The 24898-nt window shown below is 38.8% G+C and overlaps 2 protein-coding genes across 2 annotated transcripts; one reads left to right on the top strand and one right to left on the bottom strand.

Annotated features, from left to right (window-relative positions):
- Positions 1-1101: 1101 nt before the first annotated feature.
- Positions 1102-4388, top strand: LOC139719467 (uncharacterized). Its single transcript, XM_071630882.1, has one exon. The coding sequence runs from the start codon at positions 1631-1633 to the stop codon at positions 3062-3064; it is 1434 nt and encodes a 477-aa protein (XP_071486983.1). The 5' UTR covers positions 1102-1630; the 3' UTR covers positions 3065-4388.
- A 9998-nt stretch (positions 4389-14386) lies between these two features.
- Positions 14387-18254, bottom strand: LOC139719466 (myosin regulatory light chain 12A-like). The gene is made up of 3 exons (XM_071630881.1): positions 18017-18254; positions 16839-17000; positions 14387-14602 (listed from the first exon to the last, which is right to left on the bottom strand). Exons 1-3 carry the CDS (start codon positions 18216-18218, stop codon positions 14421-14423), a joined length of 546 nt encoding a protein of 181 aa, XP_071486982.1. The 5' UTR covers positions 18219-18254; the 3' UTR covers positions 14387-14420.
- Positions 18255-24898: the final 6644 nt, after the last annotated feature.

The raw sequence follows: 24898 nt of genomic DNA, 5'->3' as shown, positions 1-24898 counted from the left end.
AGTCTAGTTTTTTACTATCATTACAACGAAATTCAAAGCTTGCTGTACTGGATTTATTGCTTTCGTCCGTCTTTGCTTGCATTTGTTATAAGCTCCCGACAACCGAATGTTTCTGTGTCCTGATGTTGTTTTGTGATATTGTTGAAAATGAAATCGTTGTATTCGTGACTACATTATAGTGTTGCAAAACTTGTAATTCTTTAAGTCACAGATAGGAAAAACTGATAATGTATTATTCTTGTTATTCACCTTTCTTCAGAGTTTCACACAAAACGGACCACGTAAACACAGTTGTGATGAATTCACACCCCGTTTCGATCGTTGTTTTGAATATTGATAGAGTGGGGACCAGCAGATTTGACGGATGTGATGAATGTACAGGTCATTAACGTTTCAAAAGTTGCTCATGAATATGCATTAAGATCCATGATATTCTCATTCCAGTCGTCATGCCCTGAATGTCAATGTGTTATAGCCTTGCCCATATTTGCCGTTTTCACTTGTGCTCTGTTTAACAATTAATACAGACCACAACAGAGCCAGATCGGAGCGCGTAAGCCAGTAGGGAGTCGGGAGTCTTATCCACTATGCCACAGCGCCCTGTAATATAAAACAGAAGATACCACAAATCAGTAACATAAATCAGGAGGTATAAAATTCTGACAAATCTCAGAAGGCACATTCAGAGGAGCTTTGCCTCTCGCTGGGCTCGACTTCTTTTATTAACCCGTTGAGGACGAGTCTCGAGTATACTCGGGCAGGAAATGTGTGTGGTAGAAAAATCAGCACGTGAGTAGCCGTCCTCAATGGGTTAATGTAATGTGATGTCTCGATCCGCTGGCAGATAAAGCTGCGAGAACGTCTTCGACGGAGGCTATACAGTGCTTGCTTTCACGGCTTCTCACTGAGTTCTCCTCGACCTTTGTTCTGAGAGAGAGAGAAGAAAAGAGAGAGAGATATAACGAAAGAAAGAGGGAGCGCGAAAGAGCGGGAGCAATGAAAACAGCGCCTTGTAAAGAACAAGCTTGCGTATTGTGTGCGTCCCGTTACTTAGGCTTTAATCATTAATGTACTGCACAGCTCGGTGGGAACGTCCTCCTATTTAATCTCCTCCTCTCGTACCTTTCACATTTGCAGCTGGGCTGGGGCTTTAAGAGGTCAGCTCTTCGCTTTAACGTCGAGTATACCAGCAGTTTGCATCTCGATGCATGGGCTGTCGAGTTTGGGTGACATGAGCATGTTGCGATATTGCAGAAAGCTGTAAACGCCTTCGGCAGTACGGTGAAGAAAGAGCCGGGGAGAATGCTTGCCGCTTGGCGTCGCTGGAGCATGGGTTGCTTTATCTTGGAATATTGATTGATACTTTTAAGTGGACTGGACGTGGCGGTTGGACCAGAGAGGTGGACCTAGAGAAATCGAAAGCTGCCCTCGCTAACGACTGAACGGAAGTGAAGGATCTTTCACATTGTGATAGCACACATACTGTGTCACTGCTATAGATCAGTTTACCCTGTACAGCAGACCGGTGAGTTGCAGAATAACGTTATTCTAACAAACTGAAGAATAAAAGACCAATTTCCTAACCACTGTATGACTTGTGAGACGTCATTGGGTGCAAGACACTACCACCATGCCTTCAGTAAGGGAATATCTTTGTGGACACATTTGTGGGAAGATCATCCTGGATATAGCGTGTCTCTTAACGCTCTGCGGCCAGAACGCTTTCCTCGATCTCTTCATCATCCACCACAGTCCGAAGGAGGGTTTCTCCCAGGGGTGGGTCTGGGTCGTGCTAGATGCTTTCGTTACTCTCTTCTGGCTGGTCTGCTTCATCCTTCCGTTTCTCGGCATCCGACCGAAGACGCAGCTCCCACGGAGTCCCAATGGGAACATCTGGGGTGAACTCCTCTACGCGTACTCCTCGTGGCTCCTGTTCGCCCCACTGCAGGTAGCCAAGATTCTCAGTCTCTACAACATGGTTCCTGCTCCGAGCGAGTCGCGATGGGCGTTCACGGGGGAAATGTTGAGGATAGCTCTCTCCCTCACCGGCATCGTATTCGTTCTGTTCGTGCACTGCCACGACTCCAACGTCGACAACATGAAATATCGGCTACGAATGCGCAGCATCGGAGGCGTGATCGCGCTCTCGATCCTAGACGGCAGCGACATCCTTTCGATGCTGCACGAAGAGGGAGCGAGCGACGAGTATCCCAGGCCGCTCCGCAACGCCATTATGGTGTTCGGCAGCGCGTGGTTCATTCTCCCTCTGGTTCCCCTGTTCGCCTTACGGGTCATGGTTGCTGAGATGGAGATGGGCACGCTGAACGAGCAGGAGCAGGACGAGGACGAGCAGGACGAAGAACCAAAGGACCAACTGCAGGTGACGGACGTCGATCTTGGCGTGACACCGACGACGCCCCAAGATCCTAGTCGAAGACGGGCAAAGTCGCTGACCGAAGGTCAGCTCGATAATGACACCAGCCAGGAGAAAAACGATGTGTCCGACGGTGAGTTGAACAGTGGTCGACGTTACCGAAGTTACACCAGTCTTAACTCACAGGAGGCTTCATCCATGGCGGCGAAGTCGCAGTCGTCAAGATTAAGCCAGAGCTTAGACCTCAGTCACATGAATGACAACCAGAATTGCAATGTGGATCTCACCACGTCCGAAAAGAATAATGCTAACTCAACAAAGCGAAAGGACGAGGGGGACGGATTTCTACCGATGGAGATCGACACCGACGCTGATGCTGAGGGCGGTGACCAGGGGAAGAAAAAGAAGAAGAGGAGAAAGCACGATCACGTGACTAGAGAGGCGATGCGGCACTCGAAGAGCGCCATCTTCAACATCTTGCTCCTTCGCAATGACATCATGGTGTGCGTGTTCGACATCCCCTTCCTAGCCATTCGACTTCACCTCTGGCGTATTCACGACGTCTCGGCTTCAGTCTTCCTCACTAAGAACATCCTGATGGTCGTCAGCCTCATCCTGGAGATCTTTCACGAGCCGCCAAACTACGGACGAAAGAAGCCGAGACAAGGCCTCTGGAGATTGGGAAAATGAGAGGAATGTTTCGATTTAGCCGGGATGTCGTCTTTATCAGACGGAGCTATCTCTCATATATGTTTTACCAAAGATGAAAAGTTGATAGAAAAGTGCTGCAAAAAACGAAAATACAGTTTTGATGAAGACCTTTTTGCTCTGATATGATCGAAAAACGACGAATACCTCTTCCAAATATCCTCAACCACCTGGATCCTTTGCGGTGCTGTTTTTTGAAGTCGAGTTTGACATTCAAATTTGTGATACGCATGCAATGCAAGGAGGAATACTTGTGGAAATTATCAGTAAAACGATAAGTGAAAATGTCATTCATACATATATATGCTGTGGGGAAAAGTGATGGGAGCCTGACAATGTACAATTACCAAAATAACTTTTCATATATATTTTTATAAGATGCTTTGGTTCAGACCGGAGCGTATTTTGTCAGACATTGATTTCTTGAAGGTATATTTAGAATTGAAGGTATATTATGTACAACTTTGTATCTTGTCATGTTTGTTTTCTAGCTGAATGATATTGAGTCTTTGTAAAAATACATCACACACTGCTATTGGCTATAGCTTCTGACCATTCAAGCATTGAGAATTTAGGGTTTGTGGGACGAACACTTTCAAGACTTTACTGTGAGGGCTTCCTATAGCTCAGTTTGCAGAACACCGGACCAGCATTGTGGAGGTCTCGGGTTCGAATCCCGACGGTATCCCATTTACTTTGTTCAATCGATAATTACATATAAAATGTAAAGCGCCGCAGATCACGTTTTAAGTATGCACACAAGGACATATATAGTGTTTTAGTTTTTGTAATTCTTTATCAAACAGAGCTAACTTCATTGCATAGATAATAGAGAACGTTATGAATGCATGTAAAGCTATAAATCATGCTCATTCCCTATAGTCGTGGGGTGGCTCAACTGTAAAATGCCATAAGCCAGTTCGTATTATCTCATGTGCACATTGGTGATTTCTTTTTTTTTTTTTTGGCTCAGACGGTTAGGCATTATGCTTGGTTCAAATCAACATAATACATGAGCCTGCCTGAAGTAAAAATTAATGCAATTCATGTTCAAACAAAGAATGGACTTACGTAGACCTGGTGACCAGAATGGTCTGTCAATTATCCGTTATTGTAGTAGCATACATTTCATTGTTTTACTTTGAATGCATTAGCAAACTCTTTCTTTGAATATTGTTAAACACCAAGCTTGATGTCAGGTGGATGTGCTGGCAAGCATCATCTATAAGGATTTCTCCCTATACATGAATAATTATTACATCACATTTGCTTAGGTTGTATGTCAGTACATTTACAGACCAATGTGCCTATTTTACATTTACAAATGACCTTTTCTGCTCGTGCGCAAAGTGGAAGTGGTCTATTAGTGAGAGAGGAACAATCCATGCCACAGTTTATCTCGGTAAATTTGTCACACAATGCATTTCACGCATGATATAACTTCCTACTCTTGACCATGGACCCACATTATGTCTTTACCAAGTGTCAGAGCATATAAAAATGGGAACTGTAGATTTCGAACGCTTTGAAGCTGTACTACGTTAATTTTTCTTGTCAAAATATCAATAAAAATGGTGATTTATGGTTTTAATAATGTAGATAAGCATAACGATATATGTCATAATAATGATAATAACAAGGCAACCTCGTACAAGTCGAAATATTGGCTTAGCCGAAGCATAATTCTCCCCGGATGGATACAAATATGTTTTAATAATAATTATTAGTGTTTAAGTCGAAATTCACTAATGAAATCGAATGAATGTCGAAATTCATGATTCGAATTTCTTCCGTCCATTTGGATTCGACGTTTAGGTGAGGTTATCTGTAATATGACCATTAGATCATGGGTAGTCCCTTTCTTGTTAGTGTTTAACCAGAGGGCTCTGACATTATCATGAACCTAACCTATAAACCCATCTACATGTACAACTCTACGTAGAAAATCCAGTTAGAGGAAAGTAAATCTTTGTACATACCCAAATAAGAACCTAGTTTTATCTGAATGAGAAAAACATACTCTCGTTATGAAACTGGACTAACTAGTGAGATTCTTTTGCTGCACTTTCTTCCTTGATCAACATTGCTGCCTTGTAAATTGTTTTTTTTTTAATGATTTAATTTTTCTTTCTCTTCTTTGAGTGCAACCTGAACAATGTTAAACTTGTTTCGTGTTGATTTTACGAGAAATACAACATCTGTGCTGCCACTCTTACTAGAGTGATTAATGCGATGCAAGTTTAATGTCCGACTCTGTAAAGGATGATGAATTAGTCGCCATTAGTGTTTTAGGATCGAAATAAAATATGTCCTTTCTCTATTCTGTACATTCGAGAATATCTCTTCTCACGTATCAAAGTTAACCATTAAACATTGTGCACATTCATTCATCATTTTCTGTTACATACATCGATGTTTATTTTTGTTATGATTCTCAAGGTTCTAAAACGTCTGTAGAGAAAATGCTAACGAAAAGGAACATGAATTGAGACTTTACAAGAACGGGAGATTATGGAATTCAGATGATATATTGCAGATGCACATTCCATAACCGTTAGCTGCTGGGTATTGAAAACACACCCTCGTTTCTTCATTGTCATAAGATTAGCATCAGCAAAGAATTGTCGGGGAATGTCTGCAATAGCAACCTCATTACTTTGGGTATTCATTTCTAAGCTTACACATCGTTCTCTCTTCCTTCGACATGAGGAATACTTAGAGAATTACAATAACATTTGGAGGATTTTATTCAGAGGGAATAGTACAGTTCTATGTACATCGCAATACCATGTTTGTATACTACTCAACGGTATTTCACTGAAGAAAGTACGAAGTCCACTTTCTAAAGCAAATTTGATAAGACATAAAGATTTTATAGATAAGATTTTGCATTGAATGTTGACAGATGGTAGGATGATAGAGATTCCCAGGATTGATTGCATAGTTCAGATCATTTCATCAATTTCCATATTTCATATATATATATTATGTACCCACTTTCTATGCTCAAAGTTTTCAATAACCCCAAATGCAATACAACGGAATAATCATACAAACCATATAAAAGTCGACAAAATGATCAATGACATAATAACATCGAAGTGTAAAGAAAAATACAAAGAACTTCAATGTTACATACAAAACAACATAACTGTCTGATTACAGGCCCCATTGTGACAATAGGTTCTCGTATTATTAAGAATAGCATTCAAAATAATGCCAACAATATTGATCATATTTGTGATAATAGTGTGTTTTAATCATTAATATAAACTTAGTTGAATGACTTAGTTCAAAGAGCATCGTGAAATATAGTTTGTGAATCAAAAACACATACACGCCTACTGTTATTTGTTGTCGGACAAAAGGGAGGTGATTATCAACGATGAGGTAAATCATTGACGACGCTTCGATCCCTTTGCCAATTTTGACGAATCATTCTCCAAACATTGGCCGCAGGCTGTGGGGCAAATATTTGATCTGTATTGCGGGAAAAATGATTGGCGTATATCTTTCAGTCACTAAACATTGCCCTGGCCTAACTAACAGCTCTTTTGTATTCGTGTCTTTGCATGTTTTTTGATTCTCTTCAATCATACTTATATAGAATGCTTTAATGCAATGTTTAACACATAATACCCTGGGATTAAGAAAAGCAGGACTTGATCGCGGGCTATCTACTTTGTTGACTTGGTCAAGTAAATATATATTATGATAATGTTTGCTGTCACACAGATCATGAGTGTTGCTCGTTTTGTGGATTTAGAACGTATTTACGCAAACTGCATGGCAATGGACCAATTCACTGACATTACTCAAATTTCATACGTTCATTTTAGAAAAGAAGCTACCAAAAGACTAAAAATCTTATCCGAAACTTGCCCCCCATACACTTGTATCAGCAACTAATGAATGCAAAATTGATTCCAAGTATCAAAATACATTTATATATGCACATGTAGATGGAATATCTTGCTTCCATGTCTTTATGCAGTGAAAAATCAATAAAATTGAACTCACTTAAACAGGATTAATTAATTACTGAGATACTGAAGAGACCGGTTGTGTAATGTATTCAGATTTTACGCATGCTTTGTTCGCAAAAGTTGCCCTTAACAAAAATAAAAGCTTGCTGGAGACTTGCCTTATCTAACAACAACTAAATGAATTCCTGTCTTTGGAACATATTGGAGGGAGCAGGTAAATTGAATTAATAAAATGCTATAGAAAAAGAAAGATTCCTGGATGTTAATACATTAAAGCAACGGTCTATTGACCAAATGTACGGAAGTCGTGCATGTCGGGTAAGTGTACCGGTAGTTTATAGTTTGTAATATGTTCAAGGACTGCAAGACATGCATTGATTTATCTGCTTCCTTCCCTACCTTTCAAGGACACCCAATTGTTTCATTGTCATGAATCCTGATTATTCTGTCGTATCAGATAACGGCCTACACCGTATTTAGGTTTGACATTAATTCTTAGCCCGTTTATCAAGTGGGAGTCTGTATGTAGGCCTATACGACATGCGTTTGGACGATGTTGGAGTGTCTGTACTTAGAAACTGAGATGGACCAAAATTATTTCAATTCTCTTTCTCACTCTCTCTTGTTGATTACACACACACACAACACACACGCACCGACACACTCACATGTAATATGCATTATATATATATATATACATATGCGTGTGTATATATAATATATATATATATATGTAATATACACATATATATATATATGCAGACATCTGTATACATATATAATATATGTTTATATATATATATATACATATGTGCATATATGTGTATTAAATATGATATATATATATAATATCGATGGGACGATGCTGATATTTTTACCTAACGCTTTTGTCATCTTTGGAAGAATATAATCGAGACAATAACGAAGACAGAAGATTTCGCACGATGCCGGCTGGTGGTAGAAGCTGTCGACATCAGGTCTTCGTCAGCTTTATTGTCTGTTTATACGAAATGGAATAGAAGTAAATATTATAATGCCACGTGTTGGCATAAAAAGATATTTATGTAGGTGTCTGATATACCAAATACTCATCATTCACTCAAAAGCTCTAGTCCGTCAAAGTTCGTCGGCCTTATATCGACATTGACCTTACAGTGCCTACATTTTATGTCCGAATTCTGTCGTAGCAGATTAATCACCCTAATTCTATTTTTTTCCCTTGAAGACTAATTATTCCAGCAGAAGAATTTTGGTGACGCATGCTTCGCCCGCCTCAACAGAACATTATTCAGAGTGGTTAGATATACTCTATCGTGTCCATTTACTCTGTCCCCATGGCATGCAAATTCTAATGAAAGACGCTTGGTTAGAAAGAGACAACAGTATATGATATTGCATGCCTGTGTTACTTCGTGAGGCCTTGTTTTGGTTTCCTTAAGTTAACATCTGTTGCTTTCACAATCTTATCCCATGATATTGGAGGTTAAATAAATCTTATGGGGGTGTTGTGACAGACGCGAAGAGGAATTTCAAGTGGACGTACTCAAAGCAAGGCTCGGCACTTATCAAGTGTTAAAACAATATAGGGTTTGGTTTCTATCTTTACGATAATCCGTTATTGATATAAAGAGGGTGAGGTTTAAGGGGTGATACAAGCCCATCGAGTCATGGATCAGTTACTGATAACATGAATGTTGTTTTGATATTCAGCCCCTATACTGACTGCGCTTGTTCTAAATATTACAAGTCATCATCAAATTGCAAATTTTATATTCCTTCGACAGTCGTCTTCTCTATCAACCACCTCATTTTTAATCTACTGTTTGTTTGTTTGTTTTTTCTCTCGTTTGATTTATATAAAGGCATACTTTTGATATGATTGTTGTTGCTGTTTCTGCTAATCGTCGTCTTATCAGCTCTTTCTGTCCCTCCTACCCTGTCGAAAAGAACAAATCAGTGCCTGTATTCAAATTGTCGGCTATGTTAAAACGCTCTGATTTAACAGTGTGAAGATAATTTCACACTGTGGTGTGACTTTTTCGCAGAGAGTTCGCATAGTAATGTTCTGTTTCACATTGTGAATGGATGACTCACAATGTGTTCACGATGTTAAAACGTTCGAATTTAACAGTATGAAGAGATTTCACATTGTGTTTCACACAGTGTTTCACAGTGTGTTTCACATTGTGTTTCATACTGTCTTCACACTGGGTTTTTCACACTGTGGAACATAGTGTGTTCTTTCCAAGAAGGTTGGTTCTTGTGTGTTGTCTTTTTTTTTTCGTTTTCGACCATCTTCAACCATTGTTAATGATATTACAATACTACTTACAAACACCTGTTTTTTGTAATATCATACTGTGTTGTTGCTGTTATTACTGCTACATGATATCGTTGCTGCTACAGGTAGGCCTCTGTAAAAACATCGGTGTTAGATTTAACACCACGGGTGTTAAATCTAACACCGATCAAACTTCAACAGAGGACCACACCCACAGGTGTAGAAAATGCACTGTGATGGTGTTGAAAAGTGTTCACCTGACACTTCGTGGTGTTAATTTGACACTGTACCTGGTGTTATTTTGACACTGTACTGGTGTTAATTCAAAAATGACACCACATGGTGTTGATTTGATATTTGTTGGTGTTAACATCAATGGTTTAACACCCGTCCAGCTTCAATAAGAGACCACACCAGCTGGTGTTACTGTGGTGTAAATTTATTTTCACATTTTTTCAAAAATCTAGTATTTTAATGTAAAATTCTTGATCGTCTTGTTTGAATTAAAAATCAACAAGAAGTGCAGTTACTAAGAAACTCTTAAAAAAACAGTTTGAAATTTGGAAATGACACCCGTAGGTGTTAATTTAACACCATAAATGAGCACCGAAAATTTAACACCAGTTCGGTGTTTCTATGTCTAACCTAATGCTCATATTACTGCTCAACTGCCGCCACCAACACTCTTATACGAAGATTCTACTATTACGATTATACAAATGCACTTGTATACCACTCCTGAAATGATACTGCTCTCATACTACTGTACTGCTCTTTCTATCTTCCGATTCATGAATTCCCCTTATCTAAATTAATATGCGTCTCTCTCTCCCTCTCTTTCTCTCTTTCGAGAAGGGATTATTGATTGTGTTTTAAAATGTTTGCGAAGTGTCTGTGGTTCGTTTTAAAGGGGAATACCAAACGAATTTCATAATTGTAATTGCATTACAATACAGCTTGTTTAACAAGTTCACCAGTATAGAATTTATGCATGCTTTCTTCTTTTGTTCTGCCTCCTTGAGCCCCCACTCATGCATTCTTAAGGAGAAGCTGCCACATCATCATCCTTGTTCATTGTGATCCGTTTTGAATTTTGAATACATTCTTATTCCTCATCCCAACTTACTATAAATCCTGAAACCCTTTACCCAGTATAAACAATTTATAATTGTTCAAATATAAACAATTCATCAGGATGCTCCTTTCATACACTCCTACTTTACTGAAGAAGAGCGTGCTTTAATTTTGAATTCGCCCAACACAAACAAAAGGCTTCTAGAGCCAAGACATGATGAAATATGATATTGTGTTATATCACACTTGTGAACGTCTAAATACGCCAGCCGTGAAAAGTAATGTAGCAACACAGTATACCATAGCCCAGATATATTAAACGAGGGATGTGGGACTTTATATCCGTGAATGTATCTTTGTTTCACTAAAAGATGATTTGAATTGCAGGTATTTTAATCACAAAGCCAACCGGTGGCAATTTATGTGATTCTCGTCTCCTGTTTCCGATACGACACGTTCTGGTAATAAGTAAATAAACAGTATTTAACATCACTAAGTCTCATTCTCTTTCAATGTGTTTAAAAGTTGACTCCTTATTTGACCTACAAAGTGTATAGAGTACTCGTTTTGCCCTGTGCCTATACAATACACGTATGATATGCATGTACCTATGTATGTGCGTTTGTGGATGTGTGTACTGCACTATAGAGTATGGGTTGTAATGTGAGTAAAGTTAAACTACAGGCGACATTTTATTAAAAACCTCTAAAGCTCAAGCGGGGGCAGTTGGGGGCACCGTCCTCGTAGGGACACTATAAAGTCCACTGGCAATCTCGCGGGATTTGCAACATGCGTGCCCCTTTTAATCCACCGAACCCCTCTAGAATATCATTGCTCAGCTACACGAACACGCACCCCCCCCCACACACACACTCTCATTCAAACAAAGACACCCCGTCACATACATATACATAGGGCCTACACACACACACACACACACACACACACATACGCACATACACACATACACACACGCAATATCACGGTGTAACACTGAACATCGTCAGAAATATGAAATGAAAACGAATGCCTCTCGACATAAAGATTCATCTCGAATGAGTGATGGGTTTCTTGAATGCGTGAATGAATGAATAATGAATGCATGAATCATGAATAAACAATGATTGAATGATGATAAAATGGTGACGGAGCGAACATTATGATGGAATAACTCCATAGAAAGAAAATGTGATATTTTCTTCTCTACGTCGATCAATCTAGTCGGTGATAAAAAGGATCAACATATAAATTGATAATAAGCAAACGCCGAATTGTGTGAAAGCGGATGAAAAGAAAAGTTGGTTGATGGGGGGAAAAAACTCTTTGGCTTCAAATTAAGAGTGAACCAGAACAGTTATGAATCATTTCTCATTCTCTCAACCTCCACCCCCCCCCCCTCCTCCCCTCACCCCGTTCAATTTCTCCCTCTTCTCTCTCCCGCTCTCCTCTTTATTTCTGTTGATGTATATTGCTATTGATCACATTTCTCTCCATCCTGAGGTATTTCGTTCCATATCTGCTATGATGAAATCTTGACATTATGCTCACAAGGAACAATAGATATGATATATCTCATATACTACCATGGCCAGAACTATCAAATGAAGATCTTTGGATGATACTATATTGGCGTACTTTTCCATTTTATTGAACTATTTTGACTCCATCTATTCAATTCCAGTACGGCAATTATCATTTCAGTAACTCACATCAATATACACTAACATTACAAAAACAAGCATACGGAAACGTTAGCATAATCACGATAATGGCGGCTTGCTATAGATCTGTACTATCGTTCGTCCGATTTATTTCCTCATCAAAAGTTAGAGGAAAAAAGTAACAAAATTATTGCACTGTTCGATTTCATGTCTTTTAAAAAACTATTCATCGTCACCATTGACTGGTCTAACTTGTGCATAAAAAGGTTCTAAACTTGCATTCATCTTATCTTATCAAATTATCTTATCAATTCACACTTCAGCATTCTGCTAACGTCAAATATTTTTCTTCATAAACAGAAAAAGGGAGTAAAAGAATGGCTCAAAGAGGAATTGCATTCATTAAACATGATCAGAACAAACTGTTAATATTTCACAGAAACCAAAGAAGTAGCGTGATAAGAGACAGATTATCTATATCTTCGAATGTTCCAGACTCCCAAAATCATTTTCTTCATCTAAATACAAACATGTAGGCGTCTTCCTTTGGTGTAGGCGTGCTCTTTCTCAACATAGAATATATTGACGCTATTAGTCTTATGATCACGTGATTACAAGATACAATGAAAGCAGCAAAGCATCCTTTTCTAAGCTTTCTGAGCGTTTGAAGAGAGAATTTGAACTTCAGCAAGAGAACAGAGGATGCGGCCGGGGAGTTTGGAGAGGAGGGGGGGGGGGGGGACGCACCGGGCGCGAGCCCCCTCTTTATTTTTTGCTAAAACAAAAGAAATAAAAAGAAAAAATGGGGAGCGTGCGCCCCTCCCCCCTTTAATTTTGTCAAAGCGCATCCCCTTTACGAAATTCCTGGATCCGCCCCTGGGGTGAGGGTGCGGTGAGGGAACTTCAGATCAGACATTGCGTGCCAGGCTGTTAAAAACATGACGACTTTGCGATTCTTTTGTGGACTAAACTTGACATCAAGACAGGAAAGTCCCCCTGACCCTTTCATCTTAAACTGAATACCAGATCTCACGAGGTAAAAGCCTCCGAATGTTACAAACTTCATGTGCAGATGTCATTATTTAGTTTCCGGACACAAGTGTCAAAGTTTAGCTGAAGCTACAGATAGACTTGTGTCCGATTAAAGTGAAAGTGTTCTTGAACTTTGTAACCCCCCTCCATGACATTCAAAATAACAACAGACTTGATGAATGCAACGTTCTCTGAACAGTTTGATTTCTTTCATGACGTGGATTTGAGTCACCACTAAACACTTCGGGTTTGAAATCTTCTGAATTCTTTTCGTGAACGTACCCCATCCACCCCCCCCCCCCCCGAAATGAGTGATCTATACAAAAATCTTATTTCAGACTAATTGATCTAAAGAAAATTTAGCATATACCCGCGTAGAAAACTCGCGGTATTTATTAAACTTCAGTAAAACACTCATTTTATGTCAGAAACTTACAGCAAGTATTAGATCCAAACTGATTTCCATCTACCGCACGAGCAAGTTATGTAAAAACTATATCAACATATCGAGACTGGTCACTTAAGATAATGATGGCGGTATTCTATCCACTAAGAAACAAAGGGGCTACCAATAGATAGAGAGAGCTAAATTTGATACAAGGTTGAGTGGTAATTCTGGACCAGTTAACAGTCTGAAAAGTAAGAGTAAAAATCGATAAGCATAACAGTGAAAATCTTATGAAAATGGGATAAAAATTTGAAAGTTGTGAAGTTTTTTACATAATTTTCACAAAAACAGTTCTAAACGGTGAGTATATGATTTTGAAAAACAGTGAGTTGATGATGTCATCGCTTCACAACTTGCCCTAAAGTTTTAACACAAAATCTTCAAAATTCCTCGGTTTCATTTTTTTTTTTCAAATGCAGTCTGAAACCCGAATGTTATATCCGACTGATCATTACTATTCAGACATCAGAAATAACACTATTTTATACTTTCACTGCAGCAAAATTGAATATACTCGTCAGTAATTTCTTTGTACATGAATCATGGAAATTGTAAGGTGAGGACATTATCAGCTCACTTATTTGCATATTCATATCAACTGTTCGAGAACTGTTTAACAAAATTTAGCGAAACTTCACAATTTCATAACTTTAGAACTTTTATCCAACTTTGATCAAATTACCACTGTTCTGTTTCTGTTAGACTTTGCTCTTTATTTTCAGACTACGCCTTGTAACTGGTCTTGAAACCCTCTTTGGCGCCCCTAAGATCCTTAACGGGTAGCTCACTAAGGCAGTTGTAACAATCTCAGATCATTTAAAAAGCAAACAATGGCGGACCAAACTATTGGAACCTTCTAAGTCTTTGGCCGGTCGTCTTTATCCTTGGCGCCGTGTTTGAGGATGCGGGTGAAGTCCCGGTAGTCAAGGAGACCATCTTTGATGGGTGCTTCCCTGGTCATTTCATCCATGTCCTCCTTGCTGAAGCGGTCGCCCATCGTCGTCATCAGCTCCCGGAAGTAGTCCTCTGGTATCGTGCCTTTAAAAAAAAAAAAAAAAAGGACATATTTGCCCCGAATTCACGAAGATGGTATGAACTTAGACCATGGTACAAATTTAGACCATGCATGGTCTAAATTAGGCGTGAAATATGCGAACCTTTGACCAATGGCGTATCTAGGTCAGCTAACAAAACATGGAATTCTTGTCATTTTTTGCTTATTAAATCTTACAATTCTAATCAAGATATAGTGACGACGATAACGATGTATATACCAACAAACTGAGGACTTTAAAAAATACTCTAAATTAGTACGCGCGAGTGAGTCGAAATTTGTATATTTCCGCGTCATCATCACGTTTTGTTCTTATCTCTTTTTGGGGGGATAATTTTTGGCGAGCGAGCGCAGCGAGCGAGCCGAAAAATTTTGTATTTCAGCTTACAAAACATAAAATTCTAGTCATTTTTTGCTTATTAAATCTTACAATTCTTACAAGATATAGTGACGACCTTATAGATAACTATTTATACCAACAAACTGAGGACTTTAAAAAATATTCTAAATTAGTACGAGCGAGTGAGCCGAAATTTGAATATATCCGCGTCATCATTACGTTTTGTTCTTATCTTGTTTGATTTGGGTTGGGGGTTTTTGCGCCCCCACCCCCCCCCCCGTATGTTCGAAACCGTTGGCGCCTTCTTTTGATCCAATTGGCGATCGCTTCAGAACGAAAGAAATGGCAGCCGCTGCTCCGTGAAACATTTTGCCTGCTAAATATAAAGTGACATGTGTGAACACAATAGACATTGTAATTTTGTCCATGTCATCATCACGTTTTGTTCTTACCTTCTTTTTTATATAAATTTTGGCGAGCGAGCGCATCGAGCGAGCCGAAAATTTTTGTACTTCAGCTTACTTACAGAACATGGAATTCTTGTGTGAACACAATAAACATTGTCATTTTGTCGGCGGCATCATGTTTTTTTTTTTGTCTTGTTTGATTTGGTTTTCTGCCCCCCCCCCCCTTTTTCCGGGCGAGTGTTGTTTTTTTTTTTTCTTCTTCTTCTTCTTCTTCTTCTTCTTCTCTTTTTTTTTTTCTTCTTCTTCTTCGTTTTTTTCCTTTTTTTTTCTTCTTCTTCGTTTCTTTTTTCGTTTTTTTTTTGCGCCCCCAGGGAGTGGCGCCCGGGGCACGTGCCCCCCCTTGCCCCCCCCCCCCCCCCCTAGATACGCTACTGCCTTTGACATACGCGTATCAACGCGCGTTTGTTACTGGACGTCTGTTGGCGTACGCAATCTGTCAATCGTATTTACACAGAAGAAATTTGCATAAACCATGGTTTAGATTCAAAGCATCTTCGGGAATTCGGGTCATTGTGTGTAATAACTGGTATCTTGCTTTTTAGGAATATATAGCAGTGGGTATGATAATGACTACATATATAAGGGCCTAATCATCTCTACATAATATAGAACATTCAATTCAAGTTCATGACTGTATAAGCAAATACGATTGATAACCCTTTTATACCTTTTTCAACGTAGAGAAATCATGGAAATATAGAGCAGATGAGTCAACACACGCACACTTTAGGTGATAAAGTATACAAAAACATTCCACACATCATTCCATGTGCCAGATTGTGACAACAAAAGAAGCAAAACGCTGCATAAGATTATCATGACAACACAGAGTCCGAAAATACACGAAAAAATCATGTCAAGCACTTTGTGAAAACTGTGACCATATGGATACGACATCTACTCACGGTCAACAAGTACAACATGCACACACGTGTGTGTGTGTGTGTGTGCGCACACACACACACACACACACACACACACACAAACACAATTCACAAAAGACAGCACATCCATATCTTCAAGTTACTATAGAAAATAAATTTACCAACAATAATCTTACTTTTACTGAAGAACATGCACATAGAGCTCCACAAGATTGTTTTTTTTCCCGATATGATTACCATAATATTGCTTTTAGTTCGACAAAATTCACCTAAAATTATAAATCTGTACTGCGAGGCTAGGAATCATTCGAATTACTCAAGCAGTGTGACAGTGGCTCACTCCAACGACAAACCGACATCTGCGCAGACAAAACAAACATACTCACTGTAAGGTAATTATCAAAGTATAAAAGTAGCAGCCATAATAGTTATTAGTGTTGGGGTCATTGCTGTGGTTTATACATAAGGCTGGTTTTTCATGTGTTGGTTGTTGCTATTATCTTCGAAGTCGTAATCGGAATGACCCTACCTGTCCCTTCCTGGTCGAGATAGGCGAAGGCGTTCAGGATGACGTTCTCCGGATCGGTTCCGTTGAGTTTCTCGCCGAAGAGGGTGAGGAACATGGTGAAGTTGATGGGACCTGGTGCTTCATTCATCATGGCGTCAAGCTGTTTAGACGTGGGATCCTTTCCTTTTCATATCCGGACAAGAAATAAGCGCCATGATGCAAATGACAACCGACACCCACGAGTCATACAGCTCACGAGTCATACAGCTCACGAGTCATACAGCTCACGAGTCATACAGCCCACGAGTCATACAGCCCATGAGTTCGACACTAACAATGACTAAGCTAACAAGTCCCACGAGACCGACACAATTAAGCCCCGTGTTGTATCTGTCGAACTCGTGAGCTGTTTTTACCTAGTGTCGAACTCATGGGCTTTATTTACCTAGTGTCGAACTCGTGGGCTGTATGACTCGTGAGCTGTATGACTCATGGATCTGTGTTCAATGTCGAACTCATGGGCTGTATGACTCGTGGGTGTCGGTCTTGTGGGATGAACCCTCATTACTGCTGTATTATTGTATTATGCAGACGTCCTTCTTGGTTTTCAGTTTCTCCTCATTATCTTCCTCTTTATTTATCTTATTTTCTTCCATCTTTCTCTTCCCTTTTCTCAGCGGAATGAGTTTGAAAAGATATATTCACTACAAGTTTTTTTTTTTTCATTACAAAATTGTCGGTTCTTTTTGCAAAACGTGGCAACCACTTGTCAGAAACACCATAGCATCAATTCTTGTCAGGAACTAAACATAATGAGCAAACGAATAAAAAAAAAAGACACACACACATCGTTTTTGACATTAATGATTATCTCTTTACCATTTTGAGAATGAAATTGTCATCTTGCTATCATGTGAAAACAAAAACACATTAACCACTAAACTTTGAGAATAGAGATACTTGTGACTCACGTATAGAGTTGAGGACCTATATTGTCATAAACATGGATGAAAACACACACCACTCCTAGTTCATAAATAGTAGAGCGCTGTGATTACTTTCTTATGGATCAAAACAAACAAGAATTGGGAGTGTCGTGATAAATTTGTATGGATTCCTGTACTGGAAGTGACTAAAGATGTAGGATATACTAAAATCAGAGAACGGACTGCAGTTGTGAAGATGGTGCACATTATTACCTAGCGATGCCAGCATGTCGTGGAGGTCATCCTTATCGATGAACCCATCTCGGTTCTGATCGATGATGTTGAAGGCCTCTTTAAACTCCTGGATTTGCGCCTTTTCGAACATGGAGAACACGTTGGTGGTCCTGCGGCCGGCGGCGCGTCCCGGTCGCTTCTTCTTCTTCCCGTGCTGATGAGGGGTGGAATGACTGGCCATAGCGGCGTCTCGTCTTCATATGCTAATCCAGGTTGACAGGGCTATGTCAAGAAAAGAAATTGATCTTTCATTTAGTTTTCGAGAAACAGGTCTATTTTTTCCTCACATGGCATGATAAAATGGTGCAGCAGCATTATGCGTCTATAATGACATACATGTACATACATTATACCGAACGTTACTGTGTTATACGTTATCATCGTCTGCGTTACCATCTGAAAGATTGTAATTCAAGTAAATTTGAGGCAAAGTTACATGTATAGATCAAATACAAATTGTGTATTATTGTTATTATTATTATTACTACTACTACTACTATTAATATTATTATTATTATTATTATTATTATTATTATTATTATTATTATTATTATTATTATTATTATCATCATCATCATCATCATCATCATCATCATCATCATCATCATTATCATTATTATTTTGGGAAGACCTGAAAAAGTTTCGCGGCCCACCAATAGCCCGCGGCCCACCGGTGCACTGACAAACACGTAAAATTTCTAGTAAGTATACATGTCTGTTTTCTTTGCTATGTTTTCTTTTTCTTCGTCCTCCTCCACCTCGTCAAAATTACTACTAATACAACTACTGCTGCTGCTGCTACTACTTCTACTACTACTACTACCACTACCGCTGCTGCTGCTGCTCCTGTTGCTACTACTAATTCTACTGCAGCTGCTAATACATAATGCCTGCTATATTATTATTGCTTAAGTTTATGTACTCTCTCCTCGTCCTTATAATTTTCATTTATTTCCCTGTTTGTATCTTATTTCCCTGTATTACGCGGAACTGACAACCAAACAGCTTGCAAGGACTAACTTCATAACGATCTTAACAAGCAGTTAATCGGTACAACGTTATGAATGTCATTCATTTTGTGACATTTCTTCTTTTCTTTCCCCTCCTTCCATTTTGAGGGGGCAAACTGAAATACCATGATGAAAAGATGGAGGATTAAATTTTAAATTTAAATGCCAGTCTCCGCAATCCGAAGAAGGGTGCGCCTATGGATGGTGGAGGTGAAATGGACAAAAATGAAAACAAAATCATTGTTGTGGACAAGGGTGCCATAAAAATCAAGCTTTTTAACGGTCTGTCACCTGGAGGCAAAGAAAAGAGCTGCTTCCCATCGTAATGTGACACTTACAAATGACAAACACACAAAACACATTAACATCATTCAAAGGAATAGCAAATAGTGCGAAGAGACGAGGTCGACACAAAGTTTTAAGAGAGATAGACAGTGATAGACAGAGAAAAAGAAGAGGATGAGGGCAAGAGGGAGAGAGATAAAAAGAAAGATAGAGAGATACTTATGGATAAAGAAAGAGAAAAAGAGAACGGAGAGTATAGAGACACATAGAGACAAATAAAGAGAGAAAGAGAGGTAATATATTACAGAAACAGATAGAGAAAGACGGAGATATATTAGAGAGAGAGATAGATGAAGAAGGAGGAGAGAGAGATACATGGAGATAGATAGAAAGAGAAAGAGAGACAGAAAAAGAGATATATAGAGATAGAAAGATAGAAAGAGGGAGAGACAGAAAGAGAGAGATATATAGAGATAGAAAGATAGAAAGAGGGAGAGACAGAAAGAGAGAGATATATAGAGATAGATAGATAGGAAGAGAGGGAGAGACAGAAAGAGAGATATATAGATATAGATAGGAAGAGAAAGGAAAAGAGGGGAATAGATTTACACAGAGGTAGATAAGGAAAGAGAGAGAGAGATAGACAGAAAGAGAGATAGGGTAAGATATAGATGAAGAAAAGGAGTGAGAGAAAGAAAAAGCGAGATACAGTGAGAGAGAGAGGGAGAGTACGCTTTTAGGATAATGTATTTTCCCATCAATGACAAAGTGCACATACATGAAGGAAGAGGAAAAGATAAACTTAGTGAACCATTGTGCGTTTTCCCATTAAATCAGAGGGCGTCCCATTTTACTTTGTATCGGTGCAATTAAGGTGCCACCCTCTGGACATACATGAATCATTAAGTTTATTGACAGAGGGAAGTTGAGGAAGAAATGAGGAAGTCTTGTGAAGACTACATCAGTGGCAGAGCGCTCTGAAAGGATCATTTAATTTTCCCTATTAAATGTTTGCTACATTTTTAGTAATTCTGATTCACAGTAAATGACCCAACATTGAATAAAGACGGTTAATGTCTGTCTGTGTGTGTGTATCGCACACACACACACACACACACACACACACACAAGATTGAAAAAAAAATGATTTTGCAGATAAGAGAGAAGAATGCAGTTGCTTATTTTTGTTCATGTTAATTTTGTTGTTATTATTGTCCTGATATTGAATGAAACCCAAATAAAGAATCCATGATAAAACAAAAAAGTGTCTGTGTGTGTGCGTCATGTGTGTGTGCTCGTGTTTGGGCGTTTATTTGTGCGTGTGTGGGTGTGCGTGCGTATTTATCTGTTTGTTATAATCACAGACAGATGAAGTAGCTCAGTTGCAAATTAACTCTCTTTATCAGGAAAAAGAGATTGGTGAAAGAAGACGAGTATAATCATTGTACCCAAATAGGAAGTGGCTGAGAAATAATTGCCGTTCTATTTTTATTTTTTATATGGAACTCGTATCTCAAGGCAGTTTGTTTTGCTATTTTATTCGCAGATTCTCGCATTTAACAAAAGAGAGAGGGAGAGAGAGATTGCTGTCATCGTAAGTGTTTATCCAAGGTTTGTTAGTTTATGTGTGGGTGCGTGTGTTTATAATGATATCCATATCCACTGAACCAAATTGCACGTTCCAAAAGACTAGATATGCAATAACTCTCACGAACAAAGTTATTGCATCATTGATTCGCCTCTCTAGATTTGGACGATATTGAGCATTAGACTTAAACAAATTCGTCTAATTCCACCCGATTCCACTGAAGCGACAAGCCAAGTTATAATGCGATCTACAAAGTGTGTTTCAACTCCAAGACAAAGGACACAAAATCCTACTTAGCGTCATCACTCCCTGTCAGTGTTTGTACAAAATTGTTTTAAGTGTGTTCAGCATCTTGACTAAACTCTTTATTGTACTCTTCTACTAACAATATTTAGAAAATTTGCAATAAAGATATTATTTGATTGGTGAAATATATATCAGGGAAAAGGGGAAAATGCTGATACACAATGCATGAGGGAACTTCTTCACGACAACCGTTCCGCATGAGCGAGTTAATGGTACTCGTAGACAATGGTAGAGTCCACAGATAAAATCTTTGAAGGCTTCCGTGGTGGTAGAACGTTGGGTGGTAGAAGGCTTCACGGTGCACCACGTATTCTTTCTGGAGTATGTGAGTGGCCCTGAAAAGGGCCTACCCTCCGAAACGTCGGGATTGGGTAGGCCCTTTTCAGGGCCACTCACATACTTCAGAAAGAATACGTGGTGCACCGTGAAGCAGTCCACAGATACTATATAGCAGTAACGTATCAGTAGCAGAGCAGCAGCAGAGTATTTTTAGTAGTTCTGCCGTATATAAAGAGAGTCTTTATGTACGGCACTGAGCAGCAGTTATGTTGGTGCGCCCTCTTTTGATATCGTTAGCCCATTCCAACGTGACCTTATCCCACAACTCTGTACGGGAAGAATGTAATGACTATGATACAGTGGATAGTGAAGCTAACTGATGTACTTAATGAAGTTACAAATACTCTTTATCACGCGATTCATCATGATATCATGCACACATTATGCTATCTATGATGTCAATATGTTTGTTTTGTTTTTCTTTTTTTTGTCTTGGTGTGTTTGGGTAAAATGGATAATACTATAGTTATCATATAAAGCTCGTGCTAAACATTGATATCTTTTCATGCGTTATATATGCTCAACAATTATTATCTACTGTTTGAAACAAACCGCCAGCATTTGAGAAGAAAATGTCAGCTACTGTGTGACTTTATCAAAAGCAGGGCTCTGTTTTATCAGGCAAGACAACCCCATGATTGATCCAGTCATATTACCTTTTAATTACTCTATCCCATTCAAAATCGATTATAACTTTCGTTCAACTGTAAATCTCAGTTTTATGGAGAGAATTAGGCCTATATATGGTTGATTACACTTCAATCGATCGCCATGACTTATAATTGATTTAGATTTTAAGTCTCTTGCTAATACAGACTTATAAAATTGATCAATAGGATATGATTGATTTAGGGACTTATAATTGACGGGGTTATAACTGATTTCTGGGACTTATAATCAATTACAATTTTTGAAAAATAAACGAGGCCCACATCTTGATTAAGAGAGTTATGAAATTTTGAATGTCGCACTTTTTACGACACAGCGATATTTGTCACAAATCACAAATTGGAAATCAGAGGAGGTCGTGATGAATCTGAATACTTAAAAGTTTAATCGAATGAAACTGAATATATTTGAATTAACAAGACGACATTTGCTTCGTTAACAATTTTGGTGTCCTTTTCATCAGCTTGTTGAAGTCTTGAAATGATCTCGCAACGTATAGCCAATTTTTAAGGAAGAGAGGGGATTGTTGTTGATACGCTATATCGACTAAAATCATGACTTTTATATAGTATTGTGCGCACAAACCACTCGGAGCATTATGAGGTTGCGACGTCATCTACTTCAATTCATACATGATGTGTGATTGCAACCGATAACACTTTTAAGTGAAAACGAATTAATTTTTCATTCTCCATAGCATTCTTAATTCACGTGCAATTTCGATGAAAATTCTTGTCGTGAATTTGTGTTTTAAAGGGATATCATAGTTTGGGTTGATATGGGAATTCAGCTTTTAACTCTTTGTGAGATGATTAGAAAACTCTTACTTGAAACATTTAAGAGCATACGATTCTATGGGAATTCAAAGTTTGTTTATTTTTTTTTTATAAAATTCGGTTTTGAAATGGCTGAGACATCTAAGAAAAAAAAAAGTGGTCCCAAGAAAAGGTGGGTTCCACCTCTTATTAGAACCTCGATTTGTTTTTGGATATCTCAGCCATTTCAAAACCGACTGTCATCAAAAACTTTGAATTCCTCGTAGACCGGCCATTGTATAATGGTTTCCGAGTGACATCTGAGATGATTGCTTGACAGTAAACCAACTAACCCATCAGCCTAAACTCGATATAAATAATAAAACAAAATTACGGATTCACTAAGCCCACTCTAATCTGTCCTAAGGATACGAACGACACAAATAATCGTCTGCGATTCCATCATTCATAATATAACCAGTGCATGCAGGCGCAGATTTTCGCGCCAGCACCGAATCATTTATCAACTATACATGCCAAAGAAAGATAGAACGATCCATGCTGGCTCGCCTTGACATTGACAACACGACCAAGACGGTATTTATAAGGCAGTTATCACAAGTGATGTCACGTGATCTGTTTTCAAGCGATAAATGACATCAGTGCCACTGCACCTTAGATTGATGACTCATCGTGTAAACAGGGCAGGGTTAAAAGCGAAGCATTTCGTTAATAAAAAAAGAAAACGAAATCGGCTTTCTTTTTTCCAATCTAACAAAGGTTAGGTGGAAGATGCCGTATGAATTTGATAAAAGACAGTTGACATGATGTCATCGATAATTCTCTATATGAAAAATGAGTTGACTTACTGGTCACAATCTAAAGAATAAAATTGCTTTGTTCATTTTTGTTGCATGTCATCTCTAGGAAGACGATGCGTGGACATTAAGTGAGAGCATGAATTACAAGTTATAAATTGTCAAAGAAAGACACACGACCATATGTATTTTGGAACACGCACACAATCATCATAAGAATACAGACTTGATGTACGAAGCTTAAAACTTACTTCTTACCAAAAATTAATTCAAGACCCCTCTGGCGGTCCTAATCGGTCCCAACGATGCTGACCACACAAAGAACCGTCTGCATTTCCAACATTCACCCAGGCTCGGATTTTCGCGCCGTTAACAGGTTACAAGGGCCTGCTCGAGACAGTCGATCAACACATACTCAAAACCACTCGCATCACTCACTTTGTATGACACATTGAGAAACGATGATGTATTTTCATTGCAACGCACACAGCGTCGTCAAGTTAGAGTGTGTTATATAAAGGCAATTCATTCAATACAGTATATTTGATTTGCTTGCTGTTTGCACTATGATAACTTGGGCAGACAATAGAAGATGTACATTATGGCTCAGAACATAACGGTCTGGCTTTCTCGCTCCCACCTTTAGACTTTGAGTCCAAGGGAATCATCTACGTGCCTACAGGACTCTTGGATCCTACTAGTAGGGCCAAGGCCTACGAACAAAGACCCATCTGCACACCCTTAGTACAATAAGCAGTCCCCCCCCCCCCCCCCCCCCCCCGCCGCTACCTCCAACACCTGCATGTCCACACACCCTTTGTACGTAAAACTGCAATACGTTTCACGGGTAGTGGACAAAAGAGGGCGCAAAGTTGAATTTAAAGAGAAACAGCTTCATGTTCAAGTTCATTATAGATAAAGATGGACGGAATGTCTAACAAAAACAAGAAGAAAGTTTCATTCAGATTGGACAGAAGATAAAGAAAATGAAGCAAACTTTTAGATATAATATAATTCAAATGAAAATATGGGATGTAATATGGCGCAATAATTCACAAGTCTGTTAAATATTCTGACCACATAATTTTTAA

Source organism: Diadema antillarum, unplaced genomic scaffold (assembly GCF_040938485.1).
Source record: "Diadema antillarum isolate AM-2024a unplaced genomic scaffold, OU_Dant_1.0 scf00000111, whole genome shotgun sequence".
In the NCBI taxonomy this organism is placed as follows: Eukaryota; Metazoa; Echinodermata; class Echinoidea; order Diadematoida; family Diadematidae; genus Diadema; species Diadema antillarum.
This window is presented reverse-complemented; position numbering and strand designations above follow the sequence as displayed.